The sequence below is a fragment of the Zonotrichia albicollis genome, chromosome 1 (genome assembly GCF_047830755.1).
Source record: "Zonotrichia albicollis isolate bZonAlb1 chromosome 1, bZonAlb1.hap1, whole genome shotgun sequence".
NCBI lineage: Eukaryota > Metazoa > Chordata > Aves > Passeriformes > Passerellidae > Zonotrichia > Zonotrichia albicollis.
In genome coordinates, this window is record NC_133819.1 from 20,521,078 (window position 1) to 20,543,703 (window position 22,626).

At 37.3% G+C, this 22,626-nt stretch overlaps 1 protein-coding gene across 1 annotated transcript in view; it reads right to left on the reverse strand.

Annotated features, from left to right (window-relative positions):
* LOC102061532 (mannose receptor C-type 1) overlaps nucleotides 1-22,626 on the reverse strand; it is a 53,078-nt gene that overhangs the window by 20,061 nt on the left and 10,391 nt on the right. Inside the window, exons 5-14 of the mRNA XM_005480297.4 lie at nucleotides 19,596-19,709; nucleotides 17,096-17,242; nucleotides 12,509-12,691; nucleotides 9,332-9,489; nucleotides 6,450-6,563; nucleotides 5,039-5,154; nucleotides 3,563-3,711; nucleotides 1,990-2,189; nucleotides 1,282-1,406; nucleotides 88-175 (exon numbers count right to left, since the gene is read on the reverse strand). Of these exons, the coding sequence (XP_005480354.2) occupies nucleotides 88-175; nucleotides 1,282-1,406; nucleotides 1,990-2,189; nucleotides 3,563-3,711; nucleotides 5,039-5,154; nucleotides 6,450-6,563; nucleotides 9,332-9,489; nucleotides 12,509-12,691; nucleotides 17,096-17,242; nucleotides 19,596-19,709 (1,394 nt within the window). The remainder of the gene's footprint in view (nucleotides 1-87; nucleotides 176-1,281; nucleotides 1,407-1,989; nucleotides 2,190-3,562; nucleotides 3,712-5,038; nucleotides 5,155-6,449; nucleotides 6,564-9,331; nucleotides 9,490-12,508; nucleotides 12,692-17,095; nucleotides 17,243-19,595; nucleotides 19,710-22,626) is intronic.

The following is a 22,626-nucleotide window of genomic DNA, read 5'->3' on the forward strand; positions in this document are numbered from 1 at the left end:
AAAAATTACACAGAAACACATACACTACACATAAATAAGAAGCACAGGGAATGCAAAATAGCAGCTGTGGGAATTTAAATTACTCACTGGAGATCCATCACTCCAAGCAAAGCCATCATCAGGATTCAAGTAATATAAACCTATCCAGAAATTCTGGTGGTAATAACCATTGTTTCTAAAAAAAAAAAAGTACCAATACTAGTAAGAGCACTACAATATTTTTAACAATATACCATTTACTACAGTTAAGAGTTCTCTAAGGATAACGTAATGCTGTTAAATAAAAAAAAAAAAAACCCAAGGTGGAAATAAATTAAAATTCAGCTGCTTCTAGCTGTTATCATTATGCATTAACTCAGACTGAAATACAGATCAAGAAAATTACCAGATACAACTCCTGTAAATAAAGTGGCTTAATGCCTTTTTATAATGGTTCACTGGCTACTGTTGTTCCATTTCTCAACTCCTCCTTTTCTCTGTAGAGGCACTTACAGCTTTCAAACAGAGAGTTACTTTCTGCAGTTGAATCACATTTTAAAAATATCACCTTCAACTAATCATTGCCTGCAAGCAGACACACTTTACTGATTAATCTGAATATATTCAGTTAATTTGTGGCAAAGATGCATCTACAACTTCTTCCTTACTGTAAATACACAACTGGGATTTTAGTGTGGTCATAGTATTTTGCATGGCCTTGATACTTCAGTCTTGCTTCTTGGTTAGCCAGGGATGTACAAGATCCTTGAGCCTGATTTGCTCTGGTCGTATTGCAAGTGTTAGCTTTTCATCTTATTCATCTTATTATTTCATCTTTTTTGCAGTTCATGGGCTTACTAACCTTATTTACCTTCCTTATGTAAGAAAAAAATTAATCTGAAGTTGCCCCTGCTTTTTTAAGAGTTCATAAAAGTGACCAAAAAATCAACGTATTATCCAGATTTATTAAACTGGATATTCGTTTTCACATTTACATGAAAACAACTGGCATCTGTAGTAATTTTATAATATCAACAACTCCACAGTAAATAGCTTTACTTCAGGTGATAAGTGCTGCCTTAACTAGACATCTGGCCAATGCCATTTCAGCTCAACCTTTTGAGGTTATTGCTGGTAGTCATGCAAATTCATCAGCCCTACGCTTTTGCAGTGCGTTTGACACGGACAGGGACTGCAGACTGGCTCACACAGAAGCAAACCCAACAAGAGCTGAGAAGAGCTGTTTCAGGAAGCCCCGGGGGTGGCAGGGGTGAGTGAGACACTGTCCCCATGGACACTCACGCGATGGAGCGCCAGATCACAAACTGCTCCTCCTTGCCATTAATGGAGGCCAGGTCCCCCCCGATGGAGCGGCAAAACGCCTGCGATTCCAGCCACGTCTTCTTGTGCTCTGCTCTGGAAAAAGGCTGCAGAGACCATGGTGCCATCAGAAAAAACAGATCACACAGAGCTCCAGGTCAAGGAATCAAATCAAAAGCAGTTGATTTACAATTATCTTCTGTGGGGGTTAGAGAAACTTTGAGTACGAGTGCTCTCTGTGAAACACAGGCTTGGAATGAGCTCTTTAAGTCAAGTTAGCACACTGCACTGCTGATAGGAGTGTCTACTGCAAGACAACAACCAGACCACAAACTTACCAGAACTGGAATTTAAGAACAGAAGGTCAAAAGCTGTAGATTAGTCTTTAACAGAATAAACAAAACCATGAGCATTTCAGTAGAAAGGAAGAAGACTTCTACATATAATCTGGAAAAAATATGATGAAAAAATAGGACACACATATGCCAATTTTTATTGGGATCACAGAATATTCTGAGTTGTAAAAGACCCACAGGGATCATCAAGTCCAGCTCCTAAGTGATTGGCACATAATGGGATCAAATCTGCAACCTTGGCATTATAAGCACTATACTCTGGCAAACTGAGCTAATCACATGTAAGTGAAGCAAACAGAAACTACCTTAATGCAGAAATAACCAACATACTTACTTTGAAACAGAAGCTAATACGATTGCTTGAGTCCCAGCCTTCTGGGCACCGGGGAATAGGAGTTGTTGTGGGAACAGGTGGAAGTGTCACTCCTTCTGCCCACACTTTGCATATGAACTTTGCCTTTTCTTCACATTTTATTACATCCCATAATCCACCTGCTATTCCAGTCCTCATGGCAACACAGCCTGGCTTTCTTCCTGATTGTAAACAGGAATGCACAAAAGTGCCATTTAGGGTGTTATAAGATGTTAGAAAATTTCATATTCTATCCTGGTAAAAATAAAGTCATTTTGCAGAGTCAAAAATATTTCTAATCTTAGAGCAGGTCCCCGGGAGGACCACAGAAGTGATCAGAAGGCTGGAACACCTCTCATACAAAGAGAGGCTTAGGGGTGGGGCAATTCAGCCTGGAGAACAGAAGACTCCAGGGAAACATTACCTTGACTACTCAGTACCTAAAGAGTGCTTATAAGGTGAAGAAAGACTTTTTACCAGATTTTATAGTGACAGAAGAAGAGACAATCATTTTAAAATTAAAGAAGGTAGATTCAGATTGGGCATAAGGAATGAATTTTTTTTATTATGAAAGTAGTGAGCAAGTGGAACAGGTTCCCTGGAGAAGTTGTAGATGCCCCATTCATGAAAGATATCAAGTTCAGGTTGGACTTGAATTTGAGCAGCCTGGTCTAGTGAAAGGTGTCTATGGAAGTGGGTCGGGACTAGATACCATTCTGTGATTGTATGATTCTAATTCGTGAAGACAAAAAAAAAGGCAAAAAATCTGTAGTTCATCCATGCTGAAATTCTGAATTATGCTTAACACCAAATAACGTGCAGTGGCTGACTCTAGCTAGATCATAACCTTGGATCCAAAAATTCTCCCCTAAAACTGAATGTTGTTAGATCTAGTTTCTCAATTTTTTTCTATTTTGACTTAAAATTTTCAAAAACTAACGCTACATAGCCTTGCCACTTCACCTGACACATTCAAATCAGCAATTAGATTAGGTACTGAAATTAAACAGAATCAGAGGACTTCCTGAAAGGCATATGCAGCATACCAGAACACTGAACCAATAACCATTCCCTTTCTGATGTGATCGTGTCAGATTAAATTACTTCCCATTGTTATATTTTGGCCCTCTTTGGCCTTACAATCCCATTTTCTCTAGGGCTCAGGGATGCTTGATGCATGCTGATATCCCACACACTCAGAACGTGCAGTGAACAAGTGTGAAATGAGATATGGCCGAACAGGCAGGACTTGCAGGGAGGGTCACTGGGCCTGCAGAGATTGCTCCTCCACAGCAATGCAGGCACAGACTTCCCCAGAACAGTTGCAAATAAGGAACTTGATCTCAATGAAAAGTTTCTTCCCAAACTTATACTAAAAACTCATTTCAGAACTAGGCAGAAACTTTCCAGCCACACTGGAATCTTGGGGAGAGCAGCCTGATATATTTGAAAGCCATTGGCCATTATGTCATCAAGAGAGAGCTAAGGAAGGAAAAATCTTCAAGTGATTTATTGTGGGCCTTGGACCAATTAAAGAGCACAGAGTCATACCTACCAGGCATTTCAGAATTCCAGTGTGTAAATAAGACAGATTCACCATTAGACCACTTGAAAGTTCCCTTTTCTTCTACATCTGAAAGTCCAATCCAAAAGTATCTTTCTGTTTTCAGCCCAACCAGGCTGGTCAGATAGGCTTGTTCATATCTGTTAAAAAGAAATCCATCAATAAATTAATACTGTTAAATTTCTTTTTTAAAAGTTGCAAAAGGTTTGTTATTATCTCAGAATTGGAGCTGCACCTTCTTGAAAGCAAAGCTTGAAAGGATTTTCTTTAGCAAAGAATATAACAAAACCATTAAATAATAGATATTTTGTGAGCTTTGATATCAGAGTATTTTGCTTTTTCACAGATGTCTCAGTGAATAAGATGGCGTAATCTTGGACTGACAGGAAATTGATGGTAAAGAAGAAACCTGACATGCCTCATGTTTTATACCATTTATTCTGTGAGTTTCTAGCACTCTTGTATTTTATTACTTCTTGTTTCAGACAAATCCAAAACGGAAAAAGGAATCAGCGTTACTGAAGTTACAAAAAGTAGAGGCTAAAGTAGTATGATACTAAATCATAAAACTAAGGAACACTGTAAATTAGATCCAATGATTGGGCAAGACAAGTTATATTTAGCAAAGAAACCTATGTAGAGGTAAAGCCTGTCATAGTTCACTAGGGTGGTTAAACAAAGAGCTCTTAAGCAATCAGAGCAAATAAAAGAAGTCTCCTCCTAACAAGGTGTAGTCAGAAGGCCACATTAATGTTAAAACATTTTTATGGCAGCTGCAGTGCTGTGTTTATAGAGCTACCATTTGTGACAGCTGGGGCTTTCACAGTAGAATATACCCATTTTGATTATACAGAAACAAATAAGAGATTGTGTAAAGCAACAAGTCATCTGCAATAAAAATATTTTGTTTCTTAAACTTGTTATTTTTCCTATATTTCACATAGACTAATGTGCACCACTTCTCCAGAAATTCTGCACTCACTGAACCCTGGCTGCATTGCGACAGATTTTCTGGTATCAAGCGCTTTACATCATTCGGTTTCTCACTTAATTTTTAGAAAGTACCTCAATTCAAATACCAGACAGTTGAAAATTATATCCTCTTGCTCATTTGTACTAACTTCTGTAAGGAATTCAGAGCCATATCTCTTCATTTAATGCTCAAAATTGGATTCTGTACTCCTTATTCAAGTAAGCCACCACAATTAAGAAGATATAGTTCTACTTTTGATTTGACAAAACCATCTATATCAATACTGATTTCACAGCCATGACCTGCTTTCTGTATAAACCAGATTCCTGGATTTGAATTTACATGTAAAAGCTGTGAGAAGTTCTGTATTGACATATAGCTGTCCTCTAAAGCTAGATGCTTGCCCAATCAGAATCTTTATTCTGATATGCAGGTGCAGATGCTAGAAGTTGAATCCCCATGTGACTCCTTCAGACAATTAGACGTTCACATACCTGTCTTCAACTGTTGCTAAAAAGGCCTGATGCCTTCCACAGGTTTGATTTGCTTGAGGAAATGTTAAAAATGTGTTTCCAATGAAGTAACAATAAAAACCATGTCTTTTCCAGCCCTGTCAAAATAAAGATGAAGTGATCACAAAGGGAAGGGGAAAAGGAAAGGGAAAGGGAACCAACAAAACAGAAAACTGATTTATACCAGGATTACCTAACCACTAGTCAAAGGAACAATGTAACTGAAAAAGTCAGAGTGGAAGCAGGCCAGATCAAAGTTTTTTAGAATTCTGTTTTGTAAAAAAATTTTTCATATCTAATTAATTTTCAATCAATGAATTCCACTCACAAAGGGATGAGAGGTTTTGCTGTGCACCTTTTGTGCTCAGAACAGGATTATAACCAGCACATAGGCATTATGAAATCACAAGGACAGTTTTGAAAAGCAAACTTCAGCTGGAACTTTCAGAAAGGGAATGACACCTCAAACAAGTTTGTTAATTCTTAGCTAACATTAAAACTCCCTCCTAAAGTTTTGTCATTCAAATATCATTTACTCAGAAACATGTTCTCAGAGAAGGTTGCTATGATCAGCCACAGTTCACAAAAAATTTATTCTGATGGTTTTTAATTTCACACTTTTGAGAGACATTTTTTTCTACAAGCATGCACTATGTTCTGTAGGCAATGGTAACATTCATAAGTATTTATTTCCTCCAACACTTGTAAGGATTCCAGGTACTCTTAAAAAATACTGAGAATAATCATCGAAGACTTTTTCTGAAGTTGTGTAAAGCAGATTTGGAAGAAAAGGCGATTTCTTCAAGGAAAACAAATGCTCAATAAGATTTCCTATGACATAATAAATTTCAGTAGTTTTTTTGTAATTACTGGGTGTTTTGTCATTAGAAAGCAAGCAAGTAAAAAATAGATCTGCTGACAATTCAGAAGAACCACAATAGATTCATTTTATTTAGTGGTAATAAGTTATTCAAAGTAGAGAGCACTGCCAGAGACCACAGCAAAGCCCTGAGTATTTAGACAGGGACACCCTTCCTGCTATGGACAATTATGTAGGAAAATGTAGCCAGAGTTGAAGTGCAGCTGATGGCACAGGCAAACTCTTTAGGGAAGCTTGAATGCCAATCAAGGAAAAATTATCTACTGCAGGGACAACAGGTTTGAGATTTTGTTTAAGTTCTGCAAAAAGAAAGTGAGTATTAAGAGCCAAATGACAGTCATAGATTAGATTTAGTCATATTTAGTCATTCTGCCATAGAAATGAGAAGGCAAACTCTTCTGATTATGATGAAACAGAACCTTTTTTCATGTTTTTTCTGCCACCTAGGTGACAGTTTCTCTTCTTTATCATTCTTAGCAGCCTATTCAGATCAGACAGCTTTTCTTCACTTACTCTCTGGCAGCCCATGTCAATATTTTCCTCTTCTGTAGGAGCATCTGACATTGGTTTCCTTTTACAGATGTAGCCAATTTTCTTTTCGCAAGAATGGTCTGCCCAAAATCCATCCTGAACATACAAACAGAACCTCAGTTAACTGGGCTTTAATCTTCAAAAAAAGTTGCTTTATGCTTCTAAGTATTTAATAATTTTTTGCTAGCTTTCAATGGAGAAAATCCTTCACTTAAGTTCAATACTTAATTGCAACATCCTATCTCACTTCTTTTGGAGATGATTTATCATTGACTTACACTTTCTTTGATTATCTGCCCTTCTGAAAACCAATCCCTTGAGAATGACTGCAATATACCATCTTTACAAAGACTGCTTATTTAATAATTATGTTGGAGGAAAGGGATATATCAGCAATCCCCAGAGAAATTCAGCTCTAACAGCAAAAAAACAACACCAGAAGACTGCATTCCTTAGTTAACACTTACACAAAATTTTGAAGATGCGAAAAGTTCTTTGTCAAAGTTAGAATTATTATTTTTATTCCTCATACTGCAGATTCTCAGAAGAAACAATGACATTCAGTGGGAGTTGTACTGAAGGTAAGGAACGTGACACCATGTTCCCAAAACATTTTATGTACATTTTGTCTGAACAGATAAACTAAGATATTAGGAGACAAAGGGAAACTTATGCATCATTCACCTGTACCTTGAAGACTACACCTTTACAACTGTAATTTCATAGCAGTTTATGGCAATTTCTTTTTTCATTTGTTTTATTCTTTCAAACCCCCCTTCCCACCAAAAATGTAAAATAATCATCATGTTAACACACAGACACTTGTGCCACAATATCCCAAGTTCTCAAGACACTCAAAAACCCTGCTTCCAGCAAAAACTCTCCCAAAGCTCAACACTTCTGCTTACAATAACAAAGCCTTGGGTGTCACCTGGTGCTTGTGTCTGTCCTGTGCTTACTGCAAGGAAAGTCCATTGGTGGCTGTCACATCATTCCCTACCATGTCTTTCTCATAAGGTTGGCAGACCCTTCAAATTATCACTCAAATCTCTGACCTTCTCAGTCTGGGAGAAATTAGCTTTGCAAAACCTTCAGACTTCCTCAACACAGGAGAACCTGCCCTGAAGCTGTGGGTCTCTGTAGGCACAGAGTTTGTGGGAATTGGGAGTGGGGCTGCAGTGGAGCCCCATCCCCAGTGGGCACAGCTGTGAGCAGCACTGACAGCAATGGCCATGGAGTGCCCAGGGCACTGAGCCCCATCCCCAGTGGGCACAGCTGTGAGCAGCACTGACAGCAATGGCACAGGGAGTGCCCAGGGCACTGAGCCCCATCCCCAGTGGGCACAGCTGTGAGCAGCAGGTGAGCAGCACTGACAGCAATGGCCATGGAGTGCCCAGGGGCACTGACCAACCACCAAAGGGAACAGAGGGTACCCAGGTGCATTGCATGAACACAAGGGGTATAAAACAGCTAAAGAACAAGAAGAGCAGATGCTTAAAGCCTTCTGATGTGGTAGGATGTTACTCTGTATGGGCAGATGCCTGGAGCCTCCAGATAAGGTGTGGTGTTACTCTGTGGGTTGAAGCCCTCTGATATTGTATGTGATACCCTGTGTATTGTGGCCATCTCAACTGTGGCATGTGCTGCAACCTATGCTGTGATAGGTGTCTAGTTGCAAGAAGATCACTTGCTGCTGAAAACACATAACTGTGTTTTCAGTGGGAAATTCATGCAGTAATTTCTAGCTACTTCTTACCATGTCTTATGAGTTGCCTTTTGTGACTATATCTCTGTTCTCTTACTTTCTCATTAAGTAAACCCAAACACCTCCTTGAAAAAAGTGATGTTACAGACAGGGCAAGGCTTTGTTCCATAAAAATAAGTCATAGATTCACATGGCTTCCACCAAGGACTGATCAACCCAAAAATATCAGCAATGGAAGCATTAATATTATTAGGTAGGTAAATATCAGCAAACTGAGAAGGTCAACTTATAGTTATGCATTGTTAATTTTGCAAAATAAGAAATACCTTTGGTATGTGTACATGCTTTTTCCCTCCTGATAAAATAGGCAAACTCTAAAGGAGGTGGTAAGTTTAATATTTTTAACTCATAAAAAGGAAAAATACAGCATCAACACAGACTGACTTTTATGCCCAGTATTATCTCTGTTCCTATAATACTCCTAGGTCACTGATCATTGCTAGATTCCAGCAGACAGCCCTTTCAAAGCAGCCTTTAAATTGTAGGTATAGAGTCACTTCAGGAAAGGCTTTCACTAATGCTACTGCCAAATACCTTACTGCTTTTCTCACAGCTCTTCATGTGCAGTGTAGCTACAGCATAGCAATTAAACCACCTAGATCCAAGATTTATAACTTTGCCTAGAAAAATAAAATTAAGATTTTTATTTTCCTCTGAAGAGATCACTTCTCTCTAGCAACTATAAAAATTTGTTAGTGCAATTTTTAAGGTGAATCCCTTATTCAGTCAAAACATAAAAAAAGCCAAACATATCCGAAGTGTCTTTTTAGCTTTCTGAAGAAACACATTTACATGTTTGCTTCCTGGTGTAATTATAAGATTCTTTTAAAAGTCCACATTCACAAACTGAAATCCAGAGCTATGGATCTTGAGGGGCCAGTTGCCACTACTTTTCTGCTTCTCAGGGACAACGGTGAAATTTTCTGGAAAACTCAGAGATCCTTCCTCAAAAAAAAATTAATTTCTGACTCCAAAATCGGCTTCTTCAAGCAGTAATATCCCCATTTTTAAAATTGTTTTTTATTTACTCTTGCATAGAAAAAACTCAAGATATAAAGGAAATCTTAAGACAATTTATTCAATAGCTATGTGACTTTACCTTTCCCTTCATAACAACACAGTCCTCTTGCCTGTTGTTTGCATGGGTGGGTTCTCCACGAAGCCACCTAGTGTAGGTGACAGGTGTTCCATCACTCCATTCAAAATACATCTGAACCTTGAGGTCATTCAACCCAATCCACAGCTCATCAGATGGCTCTGGAACATACAATTAACAATCCTGCCACATAATGTGAAATCTCTTCTTTGTGGAAAAGAAAAAAAATTATTCTCAGGAAGTTGAAAAGGCAGCCAGGAAATTAGGGTTCTCAGCCTCATAGAGGTCAGACTGATTCTCACATATCCACTCCAGTCATCAGGACAGGCCAGTCACCAAAGTGGCAATAAAATAAGGGTGTTCAACTTCACAGAAAACAATCAAAATACTCCCTTTTCTGAATTATTTTGTAACACAATAAGGTTCATGTTTTTTTCTGATTCAAAACTATTTTAACAAAATATGAATAAACACCTAAATAAGATACTAGCTCCCCTTTTCCTCCTACTTTTAGTATAGTGAAGAAAGAAATGTCCTATTTTCTAATGCTAAAACACCCAGTGATGTCTTTTAGAGCTGAAAACCAGAGTACTTGCACGTTTTTCCATTATATGTGTTCCTATATTTTATTTCATTTCAGAGTAAAGAGAAATTAATGTGGTTGTTGGATTTCTTTTCACTTTGAAGTTAAAGGAGTTAGCTGTTGGCTTTTGGCTTGAAGGAAACTGCATGATTGGACAAGGAATTTACTTCACACTATCTGTTTCTGAGAGGTTTCCCATTCTGGCCAACTGAAATACTGCAAATATCACCCTCCCAGCCAGTCACTTGAATGACAGAGTCAGTTCTCTGCCCTTTCTCCTTCCCTCCTTTGCCTCTCTTGCCTTTATTACACCTAAGTGTGATCAGCCCTCATAGCTCATCCATAATTTCTTACCATTTCTCCACCCCTAAGACTTCAAATTCTCAGGCTCTATTTTCAAACACAAACCTTTACCCTTTCTTGCAGACTGCATTTTATGTTCAGAAGTCTCCCAAAATTACATTTCAGTACCCTTGTTGAAACACTTCTGCTAACACATTGAAAGCTGATCCAATTCTACTTCCCATCATGCTCCCATTCCCTCCTTGCTCACTGCCATCCATGATCTTTAATTTATTTTTGTTCAGTTACCTCTTAAAATCTTTCTGTCTGTGTTTACTGAGCATTTAGCACAGCAGAGGCATTGTCCATGCTCAGGGCTCCTACAGTGGTGGGCTCACACCATGTAATATGAGCAATAAACAACATTCTTCAACAAAATAACTACATCAAAGCCATCTAAATAAGCCATGTAAATCTATAGAGTCTCTTCCTACATAACATCTTTTTCCTCGCTTCTTTTTTGCAATCATCTCTACAGCTGTATGACTAAATACCAAGAGAGGGTTTTTTTCCAGCAGTTTGTAAAGCTGCTTCCCATTCTCAGTCATGCTCTGGGCCACACTTGTGCCATGTCACATGCTGGACTTCCGTGTAAACATCCAGAATGCACTTCTTTATTCTTCATGTTCCTCTCTAAAGTTCTCCTTTGTGGGTGATGCCAACAAAAGCTCAGCTACCATGACAATATTCACCTCACTGTACCCCTTCTTCCTTTGTTTTATCATGGGACTGTGAATTGTTTGGCACAAAGATAGACTTTTGTTCTTTCTCTACAGCAGTGCTCTGATGCAGACAAGATTTTTCTAGGCATTGCAATACATGGTGTTCTCCTCTCAGTGGTGAACAAGGGTAATCTGACACAGTCATAAATTGTCGTAAAAGGCTTCTTTAGTAGTTCCAATTTTAGTCCTCTGAAAAGAACGCTTTCAAAATAGTCTGTTGCTGCTAGTGTGTCATTTGTGAGAAGCCTGGTTTCCTTCATGATTATTTGCCTTTCAAAAACACTCAGTTTTACATAAACAGAATAGCAGTCAGTTCAGGAAAGATCTTTGGAGGAGGTATCAAACTATGAAATAACCTACTTTTATATGTAAGGTGAAAATACAACTAGTTTTCTTTAGAATCTAACTTCTGTAAAATGACCTGATGTCTCATCAAGAGGTCCCATCTTTCCTAAGAATATCTTTTAAAAGAGTAAAAGTTTCATGAGAGACCAAGTCACTCTTTCAGGAATGTGAAGACAAGCACAAGTTGCCGTGAGGGTAGCTAGGATACAAAAGTAAAGCATATCAGCTGTTTTGGGATTTCCACTCCAGGACTGCTGCTATGCTGCAGCTCAAAGCACATGGCTACACTTTGAGTGAAGGATAAAACTCATCTTTACCTGGCACTGAAAGCACACATAGGGTCAGTCACTGCCAAGAAGCACATGTAGGTGTGAACCTGCTTCTTCCATCAAAACGCAGTTAAGTGTTCCTTCATGCAGGTTCATGCAAAGCAATAGCAACCATGAAATTGGCTCAGAGTCAGCATGGTTGAATTCTCCTAATGAGCACATCCTATACCTAACAGACTAACTTGCCTTGCAACAGCTCAAATATGTGCTCACAAACCAAGCACATAAATACTGTATTTGATATGGGACATAGCTGAATTCATATACTGGGACAGATGGATTTGTGTCTCAGGAGAAAAACAACCAGCATGACTTGAAAGATTAAGGACGTGGCAGTGTTAATAAGGACACAGATCTTCCCAAACTGTCTTGCACCAGCAGACCTCACTTCCCCCCTATTTATTTTTGAACATTGATTGTAAAATCCTTTTATCTTATGAAAAAGTTTTAAATTGCTTTAACCTATATAGAAGGAGAAAGGAAGGAGAAGCAGACCCTAAGAAACAGGAGTTTGAAGATAATGCAATTTGCATCACTGACCACAGCTTTTTGTGGTAGTAAAGCCTGTTTGGTTTTGTGCTCCTATTCTGTGTTCTTGTTTTCTCTGATTTTTTAGTTTAAAACTGAAGTCCTTTTGTACTCTGTGGTCAGGACAATTATAGGATATTATTATATCCTATTCTGTGTATATCCTATCCTCTGATTTTTTAAATATGAAATTTAACTCCTTCTGCACCCCGTGATCAGAACAATTAGTATTTTTAAACAGTCTCCTCATTTTATTAACAAGTAACACATATTCAAAACACCTTCTTTACTCAGTATATATAGATACATGTTATTGTGAAAAAATACTCACGGTACCCAAGTTGAGAAATAACAAAGCTGTATTCTTCAACATTATGGATGCTTGCCAGATCTCCATCCTCTTTCCTGCAAGATGTTAAGGCATCTTTCCATATTTTGGGGTCCCTATGAATTATGTAACAGTGACCAGCATACGACATCCATTGGAGAGGACACCTAATCGGCACATTAGTCTCTGAAAAGAAAAATTGCCATGAAGAGTTTCAGAATTCTGTTCTCAACTAAAGACTAAACATCAGATCAGAAAATATTTAACAAAAATATTTAATTATATATTTTCTTCACAAAAACTGCAGACTTGAAAAATATATACAGTGATAAAAATCTGCATGAATATTTGAAAGTTGAAACTTACACACTTAAAGAATACTACAGTTGCAAACAAGTGCTTGCAATTTGAGAAAAGACAATCAAAGACAGTTTTGTCTTTTATACACAGGTGTATATGCATACTAAAATATAAGGTCTGCAGAATGGTGCTTTATATTTTTTCTACACTGATGTCAGCACCTCTCTTTACCTGCCATGGTATCTGTTAAGAACCTTTACAATACATATTTATGAGAGTAATTATTTTTTAAAAAAACTTAGGCACTTTATGGATTAGCCCATCTGCTAGACTACTGAAAGAAATACCTGATTATACATAATCCTAAAAGAATCCAAATAAGACTACTGTGTTTAGGAATCCTTTTCAGAAGCTTAACTGAGAAAATTATGTTGTCAAGGTAAACAATTTATGCTTAAAACTTGCTTTCAGAAGCTCAGTAGAAGAGCACCAGGGTATTGCCAACAAATATATTACTGTTCAGCAAACAGTTCAGCCTCAGAAGGAGTGCTACCTGAACATGTAACAAACAGAGTACTGCTGTTGTAGAAACAAATTATGATTCTTGCAGCTCTTTATAATCAGCAGATGGGTTTAGAAAACATCTATATATAGAGTAGAACAAGGACAGCAGGTTTTCAGAAATTCTGCTGGCAAAAAAATAAAATTTTATATATGAGAGGAAGGAGCAATGTGTTTGTTTAACAGTGTGATGTACCCTGTAGAAATGTTTAAATAGGCACCCAAACTCATGACCCATCAAGCCCTTGTTGCAGGCACATGTCCTGTTTCAGCTGGATGATACTGATGATTAATAGGTACTTAGTGTCATAACACACAAACACACATTTCTGCTATAAACAGTACCTGCTCTTTCAGACCTGCAACTAAAACGTGCCAGCATGTTCTCACAAAGTTCGAGTAAAACTACTTTATTCCCCAGAACAAGGGGAAATGCTTGGTCAGAAACTTCTCAAGTCTGCCAAAGGAGAGGAAAGGGTGAAATAGAGGGTGGGGGAACCCCAGGAAAACAAACTGAATATATGTGGTGATGTTGGGGGAAACGAGCGAGCACAGAGGTGACAAATGCTGTTGTAGAAATTTGTCTGATGCTTCAGACAGCTGCCTAATCCATTTTATATCGGGTCTCAGCTCTGAGCATATGCATTGAGCTTTGCTTTGCCATAAATCAGAGAACACTCAACATACCCTCCTGCAAACCACAAACACTGCATAGAACAGAAATCAGCAGTTCAGACATAGCCAGAGAGAGTCACAAAGGTATTTATGTCTCAGTGAGTCCATGAGCATCTCTTTTTCAGTTGGATGCAGACTGTGACAATATCACTCACTAAACACTAAAGCAGCTATGGCAGGACAGCAAAACTTTTGTTTGTAGATCCAGTAACAAGAGGGAACTTGTTGCAGGCCACAAAAAAGAAAAAAAATGTTGGTGGTCTAGTTTCTTTGGTGTAAGTCTTATTGAATTACATTGCTGGGGATTTCTTAGTACAAGAAACTCTTCAGTTCTTCATTTCAGCTACTCAGCAAAAATTAACTCTGTACTTCCCCATTCTACTTTTAAAGAGACTACTAGACAACTCAAAGCCATCCAGTTCTCTTTTTCATCCTAATGGAAACAAGCACTGCTCCCTGGACATCATTTCACTTAAACAAAAGAAGCAATGCAAATTGTCATGAACAAAAGGTAAAAGATAATATTACATTAACATTCAAACAATATTATTCCAAATATCAAGCTGATAAATGTATTGGCCTGCAACTGTACAATAGTTATTCCTCAAATATAGAGCAAATACTCTTGTGAAGCTGACTTTCTTGTAAGCTTGACTTTCTGAAGTCTGAGAACTCTCACAGTGCTTGACTAGTATGTATGTCTAAAAGGCTGAAAGCACTAGCTGAAGTCAGTCTCATGATTCTGAAATTCAGATTTATCTCTTAAACCCATCCTATGTGGTCTGATAAGACAGATGCACAGCATCTCAGCAATAACTGTAGGAGCATTTATTTCTTCTAACCAAATATTTAAAGAAACATTTGTGAACAGTGCTTTAGGATCACCACAAAAGTGTTGTTGGCTTGGGATGAAATCTATGTTGGCAGTCACTTTGTGGAGTGATTGATAAATAGACAGCCTTTCCTTTCAGCATTCTGAATTTGAAATAAATACATTTCTATTAATATAATTTGCTGGGTTACAGAACAAATGCTCTGTAGCCCGAAGATACTTTGATGCACAACATGATGTGGCCCCCTGCTGGAAAAAAAATTTTATTACAAGAAGCAAAAAAACAAAACCAAAACAATCCTGCAGGTGTTTGCTTTATGAAAATCCATCTGTAATGAAAACAAATATTTTGTAAAGATTTTTCCCGACTTTGTTTTGAACACAAGCATGATTACATTCTGTTGTAAAACGTTCCTCTGTCCCTCATACTGCCTTGTTAGAGATAATTATAACTTCCAGGGTTAAAATTTCAAAGGCTTTTCTTTGTGTTTAATGTCAGGTGAACAACTAAGTGCATGTATGAATTTGCAATTAATTTATTTCTTAACTCAGGAAAATATAATCTGCCATGAGTTTTCCTTTACACCTTTAGAAGCTGAGGGCATCTAACACCTTGCATGATTCCATATTTACTCCTTTTATTACTTCCCCCCATGGGACATTTTGGAAAATATTTTATTAATTGAACAACTGCCAATCTCTGGTTTATCTGTCACAGTGTTTACTCAGCAATTTCTGTTTAATTGAAAACGTTTTTCTCTTCCTTCAAATTGGTGGTAAACTGGAGGGTGGAGGCAGGGGTTAGGAACAAAAGCTGAATGCAAAAGAGAGTAATGACCATTAGACACACATCTCCCTCCAAAACAAAACCCCTGAATATAAATATAAATAATATAGCAGCCAGTCTTTAACTTCTATTATATTTATAGGCATCAGTGTTTCAGAACTGATGTATGAAACCTGAAAAGCTGAGCGGTAGCCAGCTAAACAACCTAAAACAACCTCTATAAATGAAACTATTTGGGTATCACCTGTATACAAATACTAATGAAACTTTACATCTTAAATTAGGAAACAATTTTAGCATGCATTGAAGTCTTTCTCTGCTAAAGCAATGAATGTACTTGAATTCAATACCAAATCATCAATTGAATTAATGAATTAATATGTATTTCAATATCTAATTAGTGAGACACCAGCTAATTCTTGTGGTTTTTTCTCTTTGCAACAAAGCAAAAAAATGAGGCAGAATTCTCTGTCCTAAGTGTTTTTAACAGGACTGATTCCATATTGGCAAAAGCAAAAAAAAAATTAAAAAATATTAACTGTTCTTTAAGCCAAATATCAAACACTGATTTTCCAAAGCATCTTTTTTGCAAGTAGTGATGCTTATTAATAAATGAACCAGAAATCTAATTCCAGTTCAGCCTTCTGCTTCCAAAACCTATACAAAATACTATCAGTGGATTTAAGACATACAGATATGACCTGGAAAAAGAAAGGAACTTGGAAAGAACAGAAAGAAGGAGTGGTGAAACAAAGGAGTAAGTTAAAGATATTTATAGTACACAGAGAGAAAACGAGGAAAGAGGTCAAAATAAGTCCTATCACTCTTCTGTCTTTCTTAAGTATGTGAGGTAAGTTTCAGCGTTACATTTTTCTGAAAAAGTGTATATAAATACATATTTTAAATAATTTCTTAAAGAATTGTATATGCTTTTATATGTATACAAATGAATATTTTTATATTTCTATATAAAGTTCTCTGTATTTATAAGACATGTAGATACATTAAAAATACCTAATTCGAAAGAATTTAAAAACAGTCTTCTTACTCCACTACTGACTTGCACTAACTCATAAGTAGTGAAAATTACAGGAAGAAGTGGATTAGTTTCATTGTGTACATGAGTTTTCAGACAATTACATCATTTTAAAAACATTGAATTCATTTTTTATCATCATCAGAATCAGTTCTGCTTGGTTTTGGAAAAGAGTTCAAGATTGCAAAATTGTGGATCTCTCAAGACGATTGAAATAGGAAATAGGGAGACCAGAAGTAAAAGGAAGTACACACTGTTTACTTTTAGAGGGAATCTTGGTCAAACCACAGTCTACAGAGTCCTTAGTTCGGTTTTGCCACATGCAATAACATCTATTCAAGTTACAGGTACAAAACATTGGTCACAAAGAATTTGTTGAGGGTTTATTACCAAACCTACCTCCAGGAATAATGAAAGATTCTAAAGTGGCATTTCCTCGTTTACAAATATAGCCAAGTTTCTTATCACATTCCCAGTTCTCCCACTTAGCACCTTTGCCAGGATTCAATGCACCACAGATTTTCCCAGGTTCTGGAGAAGGATGGCCTTAAAAACAAAACAAACAAACAAAACAAAAAACTATCACCACAATTCTCATCAACAACAGAGTATAAGCACGACATGGTTATCCTCCCAACTCTCACATTCCCTTCTGGTCCATACTTCAACCATAAAATGCATTAACACACAGACAACTGTGGTACATGGCAGTCCTTTAGCCTGAAGGGGAAGGTTCATTCCCTTAAGAGAAAATTTTTCCACAGCAGCCACAAGTTGCAAATTCATAATTTAACAGCCCCTTAAATGTTCAAAGTCCTGGTAGAAGGTGTTACAATGTATGTGTTTATTTTCTTTGGGATTTTTCTTTTTCTAAATAGAGAATGTCTAAGCTCCAGAGGACAGTCTTCAGGTTAAAAAAAAAATAAAAATTCCATAAGCTAGTCAAATTCTGTACTCAGTATAAGAAAAATAATAACTAATTATTTTGCTGAAGTGAACTTCATTTGTCTAAACAACATGACAATATCAGGATATTGATATATTTTTGTTATAGTTGGTTATCATTAATAACAAAAACACCTAGAAGAAAGGTAGAAACTGTAGAACAGAATAAATTTCAGCAATAAACCAGGTGAACTTTTCAAGATCTGACATATTGCTATTAAACTTAGCTTGTTTCTTCTTTAATTTTTGACCATACGTTGCTATTCTGCATAACAAGCATTGGTGCTACACAGAACAAACACAATACAACAATACTTTTAAAGTCCAAGATTTTTCACTGAAATTTTCTTATATCATTATGATTTTATTACTTTAGATTAAATATAGTCTTATATTTGCAGTCATGTTCTATCTTCTTTTCACCGGAGAAAGAATATCCTTACTTCAAAAATACAATTTTAAATTGTTTTATTGCACAAAGTACAGCTATTGGCAGCTAGATCCCCAAAATGTCTAAGCAAAATTAGTTTTGTTTAAACACTGATGACAGTTCGATTTTTTTTCTATTACTTTAGGGCTAGTGCGATGGAAAAATCTGAAGTTTCCACAAATTCCCTTAAAATGTGTTAGTGAAAATACTTAAGAAAATGTTCTTAAGTATTCAGTGTAATGGGGATGAGACAGGGAGGCAGAGCCAACATAAAGTCATGAAGGAGATAGCACAAATATAAAATATGTTATATGGACATAAGAGTAGAGTATTACCTGTGAATGAAATTAAGGAATGTAAGGAGTTAAGGGTAAATGGAGTCCATTTCTGTTACATCAAACCCCATCTTAACTATTTCATTCTTTACAGTACAGCTGAGAGTTGTCTGCAGTTTTAACAACCATGAACAGCCCCTCTTGCTGCTTTGGCTCCATCTCACAACTCTGTTTCCCCCAATCCTCCTTACATGCTCATCAGTGCACTCAGATGACAGACCTGTAAATACCTCCACAGCCACTTGCAGTTAATCTCTTTGCCTGTGTGCTCACTCCACTGGAGAGCTATTTGTAAAGTAGTTCAATTCACTCTTCAGAGCTTGCCTGCTCAAGAAGTTTGTCCACCTAAAACGTGCTTTTGGCCTTATCTACCCAAGGAAGGCCCTGGGTGGTATACTGGAGCATGCTCTTTTAGTTACTGATGATTAAATGCTCAGTGAAGATAAAGAGCATTTACACTGCAGAGCTTCAGATACCTACTTTAAATTAGTCTCCAAAAGATCCCTGAATAGCCAGTGCAAAGGAACAAGGCAAGGGTCCTGCAAAAAAATGCTATTACATAGGCACTCTGAATAGTCAACCAGAGATGCAGCCCTTCACCACATGCACAGATGGCACAGAAACTTTCTGATGATGGCACCAGAGCTCAACACTGCAGCCACACCTGTGGAGTAGCTGGGCTTCTGTCAAAATAGTCTAGCCTCAAATGTTCAGCTTGATATGTGTTACTGTTGAGGGTACGTTAATCCCAAACGAAAATGAAAAGCTATTCTTGAAGCAAATTTAAAAAAAAAAAATTGAACAAAAACAAACTGGAAAGGAATTTGAAGAAAAGGGGAAAACAAACATAACCACCTCACCATTGATCATCCTAATTTCACAAATTAAGACTTCTACAGCACTTGGTTTCTTCTGCATTCAAAAATAAAATAAATCAGGAAAATAAGCAAATGAAGTGTCAACAAATGACTTAAAACTTTCCTATGGATTTTTAGCCTACCATTTCCCTTATGAATAATAAATTAAGCCTGGGCCATATCCCTAGCAAAAGGGCCATTACTCACACAGAATCTTTCAGCATCAAAACAAGTCCAATAATTGCAGGAGAATAGAGCGCTAGAAAAGATATTTGTTACACAATGACCAAATGTTTGCCTTTTGAACAGGGTAGCAAAGCATTTAACCTTACCTGGAACCCAGTTTAAGTACCGGAAAGGAGCACCACCAACCCATTGCCATCCACTGTTGAAATTCAAACTGTTGAGGCCAAACCAGAGAGCGGAACTCAGTGTGCGAGTCAGACCTGGGTAACAGAGACACAGAGAGACACTGGAAGTCCACAGCAAGAGAAAACACTCCTCAAAACTCGAGAGCTGAACTCTTGCTAAGCCTTCTCTTTTTTCCTAGTACAAGTTTTAACAATTTTTAACATTCAAGTTAAGGTGGTTATGCTAAACCTGATAAACTGGTCATCCTACATCGGTTTAGTTTTTGAGTTTTGACATATTTAGATCGGCAGAATTTTATTACAACAGAAAACAAAATTACTCTACTACCATTGATAAAAACATGAAACTTGTGTTTTTTGGAACTATAAAATATTAAATGAATAAAGTTGCAGAAAAGGTCACAAAACCAAAAATCAGTTTTCTAAAATGAAAGATAAAGTTTCCCAGCGTGTATTTTCTCTTCCATAAAATTACAAGTTTGAGTTTCACAATCTAAAAACCTCTTCTCATTTATCAAAATACATTAAAATGCAATCATTGCAAGCACCATCTTTTTAACAGCGTATCTTGTGCGTTTTTCAGACTGATCAATTTCAGTTCTTTTGCCAATGTTAAGTCAGTTAGCTAATGTTAAGGTTTTGAAAAAAAATCAGTTCAAATGTATTCCTCTAGCTCTGAAAAGCACTTAGAAGTATCATACTTATGTATGGCCCTGCTGAGCATTATTCATAGTCAGTACTAATCAATTGTCTATCTCTGCCCTCAGTATAAGGCTACGAAGAGCAGCTGGATGCCTGCTGACTTTTTTTTAAATTTAAGTGTGTTTCTGCATAGTTCACAGAAAATCATTGTGCAATATGTATCATTTGTTTCTGCTTCTACTGATGGCATCTTTCCAAGATGCAGTTTGTAGCTGCCTTTGACACCACAGCAATGGGCAGCACTTCAAGCATGGCAAACTTCAAAGGAGAGGTAGTTGACTGGAAAGAATTGGAATCTCAGACCTGGTTTTGCATCAACACATTAACATGCTCTATTACTTCTCCTGGACAAACAATTTGTGGTTGGGAGAACTGAGAACTGAGCATGACAGGAAATCCTAGTACTGCCGAGGTATCTGTATAATGAAAAACTGATCTTCACATAAATTTAGCAGCCATATTTATCAGTTTGCAATTAAAACACATCAATTAATAACTATCTTCTGTATCAGCACCAGTTTGCTCCCTTGAGCACTAATTTCAACAGTAATTTTCTCACAGTCATTTAAAAAACAATCCATGTTTTGACCAAATCTTTAAATTGAAAATGGAAGTTTAGACAGAACAAATTGTTCATAGCATTAAAAATACATTTCTCATTTCTCTAAAGTGGAGAAGTATGGATTTGATTGAGGGACTACTAGATGGATAAGGAATTTGCTGGATGGCTCATCTAAAGAGCTACAGCCAATGGCTCAGAATCCAAATGGAAACCAGTAACAAGTGGTGTCCCTCTGGGGTCTGTATTGGGACCAATATTATCAATATCTACGTCACTCACATAGCAATGGGACTGGGTGTCCCCTCAGCAAGCTTGACATGGCAATGACAGCCAGCTGAGAGGTGTGTTTGGCTCATGGAGGGAAGCAATGGCAGCCAGAGGCCTCTGACAGGCTGGAGGAGTGGGCCCATTGAAGTTCAACAAGGCCAAGCACCAGGTTCTGTCCCTGGGCCATGGAAATTCACAATATCAATATGGACTAGGGGATGAATGGATTGAGAGCAGCATGGCACAGAAGGACTTCATGGATGAAAAGCTGGACACGACCAGGCCACGTGCACTCACAGCCCAGAAAGCCAAACATGTCCAGCCTCCAAAGCGGCGTGGGCAGCAGGGCAAGGGAAGGGATTCTGACCCTCACCCCTCTCTGGGGATCCACTCGGAGTGCTGTGCTCAACTGTGGAGTCCCCAGTACAAGAAAGGCATGGAGCAAGTCCAGAAGAGGCAGGAAAATTCATCAGAGGGCTGAAACATCCCTCCTGTGAAGAAAGGCTGAGAGAGCTGGGGTTGTTCAGCCTGCAGAGGAGAAGGCTCTGGGGAGACCTTATCATGGCTTTTCAATAAATGCAAAGGACTTCTATAAATTTGGAGGAAGACTTTTTACCCGGGCTTGTAGTGGCAGGACAAGGGGTAATTGCTTAAAAGTTAAAGAGGGCAGATTTAGATTGGATATAATGAAGACATTTTTATAATGCTGATGGAACAGGTTGCCCTGAGAAATTGTGACTCTCATCATTGAGAGTGTTCAGGGTCAGGTTACATGGGACTTTTAGCAACCTAGTGGAATCCATGCTGTCCCATACCATGGTAGAGATTGGACTAGATGATCTTTAAATGTTCACCTTTCTATCCAAACCATTCTCTAATCCTCTTCTTCTACAAATTTAGAGAGTACAACATATAGGTTATGGTATACAATATTTTATATTTCAACTGATGTACCATATTCAAAATATTTTCCAATCTATTTAATAGATGAATCAGTGAATTATTTAATGTTTGTACACAGGCTGAGAAGGTAATAAAGAGGATTTTCTCAATGTAGAATGAAAATATATTCTAGTAAAATTTAAAATTTAAGATTTTTCTCATAGGAGAAGTGTGGAGATTAAAACTAAAAGAGAATATTTATGAGTCCTTTTGTTTATTACTTCTTTTTCTTTTCATATATTAGGATATACTGAAGATGCAATGGCTTTAGTGAAATAGGCAAAACTGCTGACTAATACACACTACAAGAAGAAGGAAATAAGCATGCAATCTTGGTATCTACATCTTCAGTTTACAAACTACTTAGCATTTTTCTGCATTCTAAAATTCATTTTTTATTGCCTGCATTACTTAATTGTTGTCATTTTTTATGCCACTATTAGTTCATGGCAATATTTAATAATGATTAAATAAATATTATTTGTCCTATATTTCCAGATGAATCATTCAATATAACTA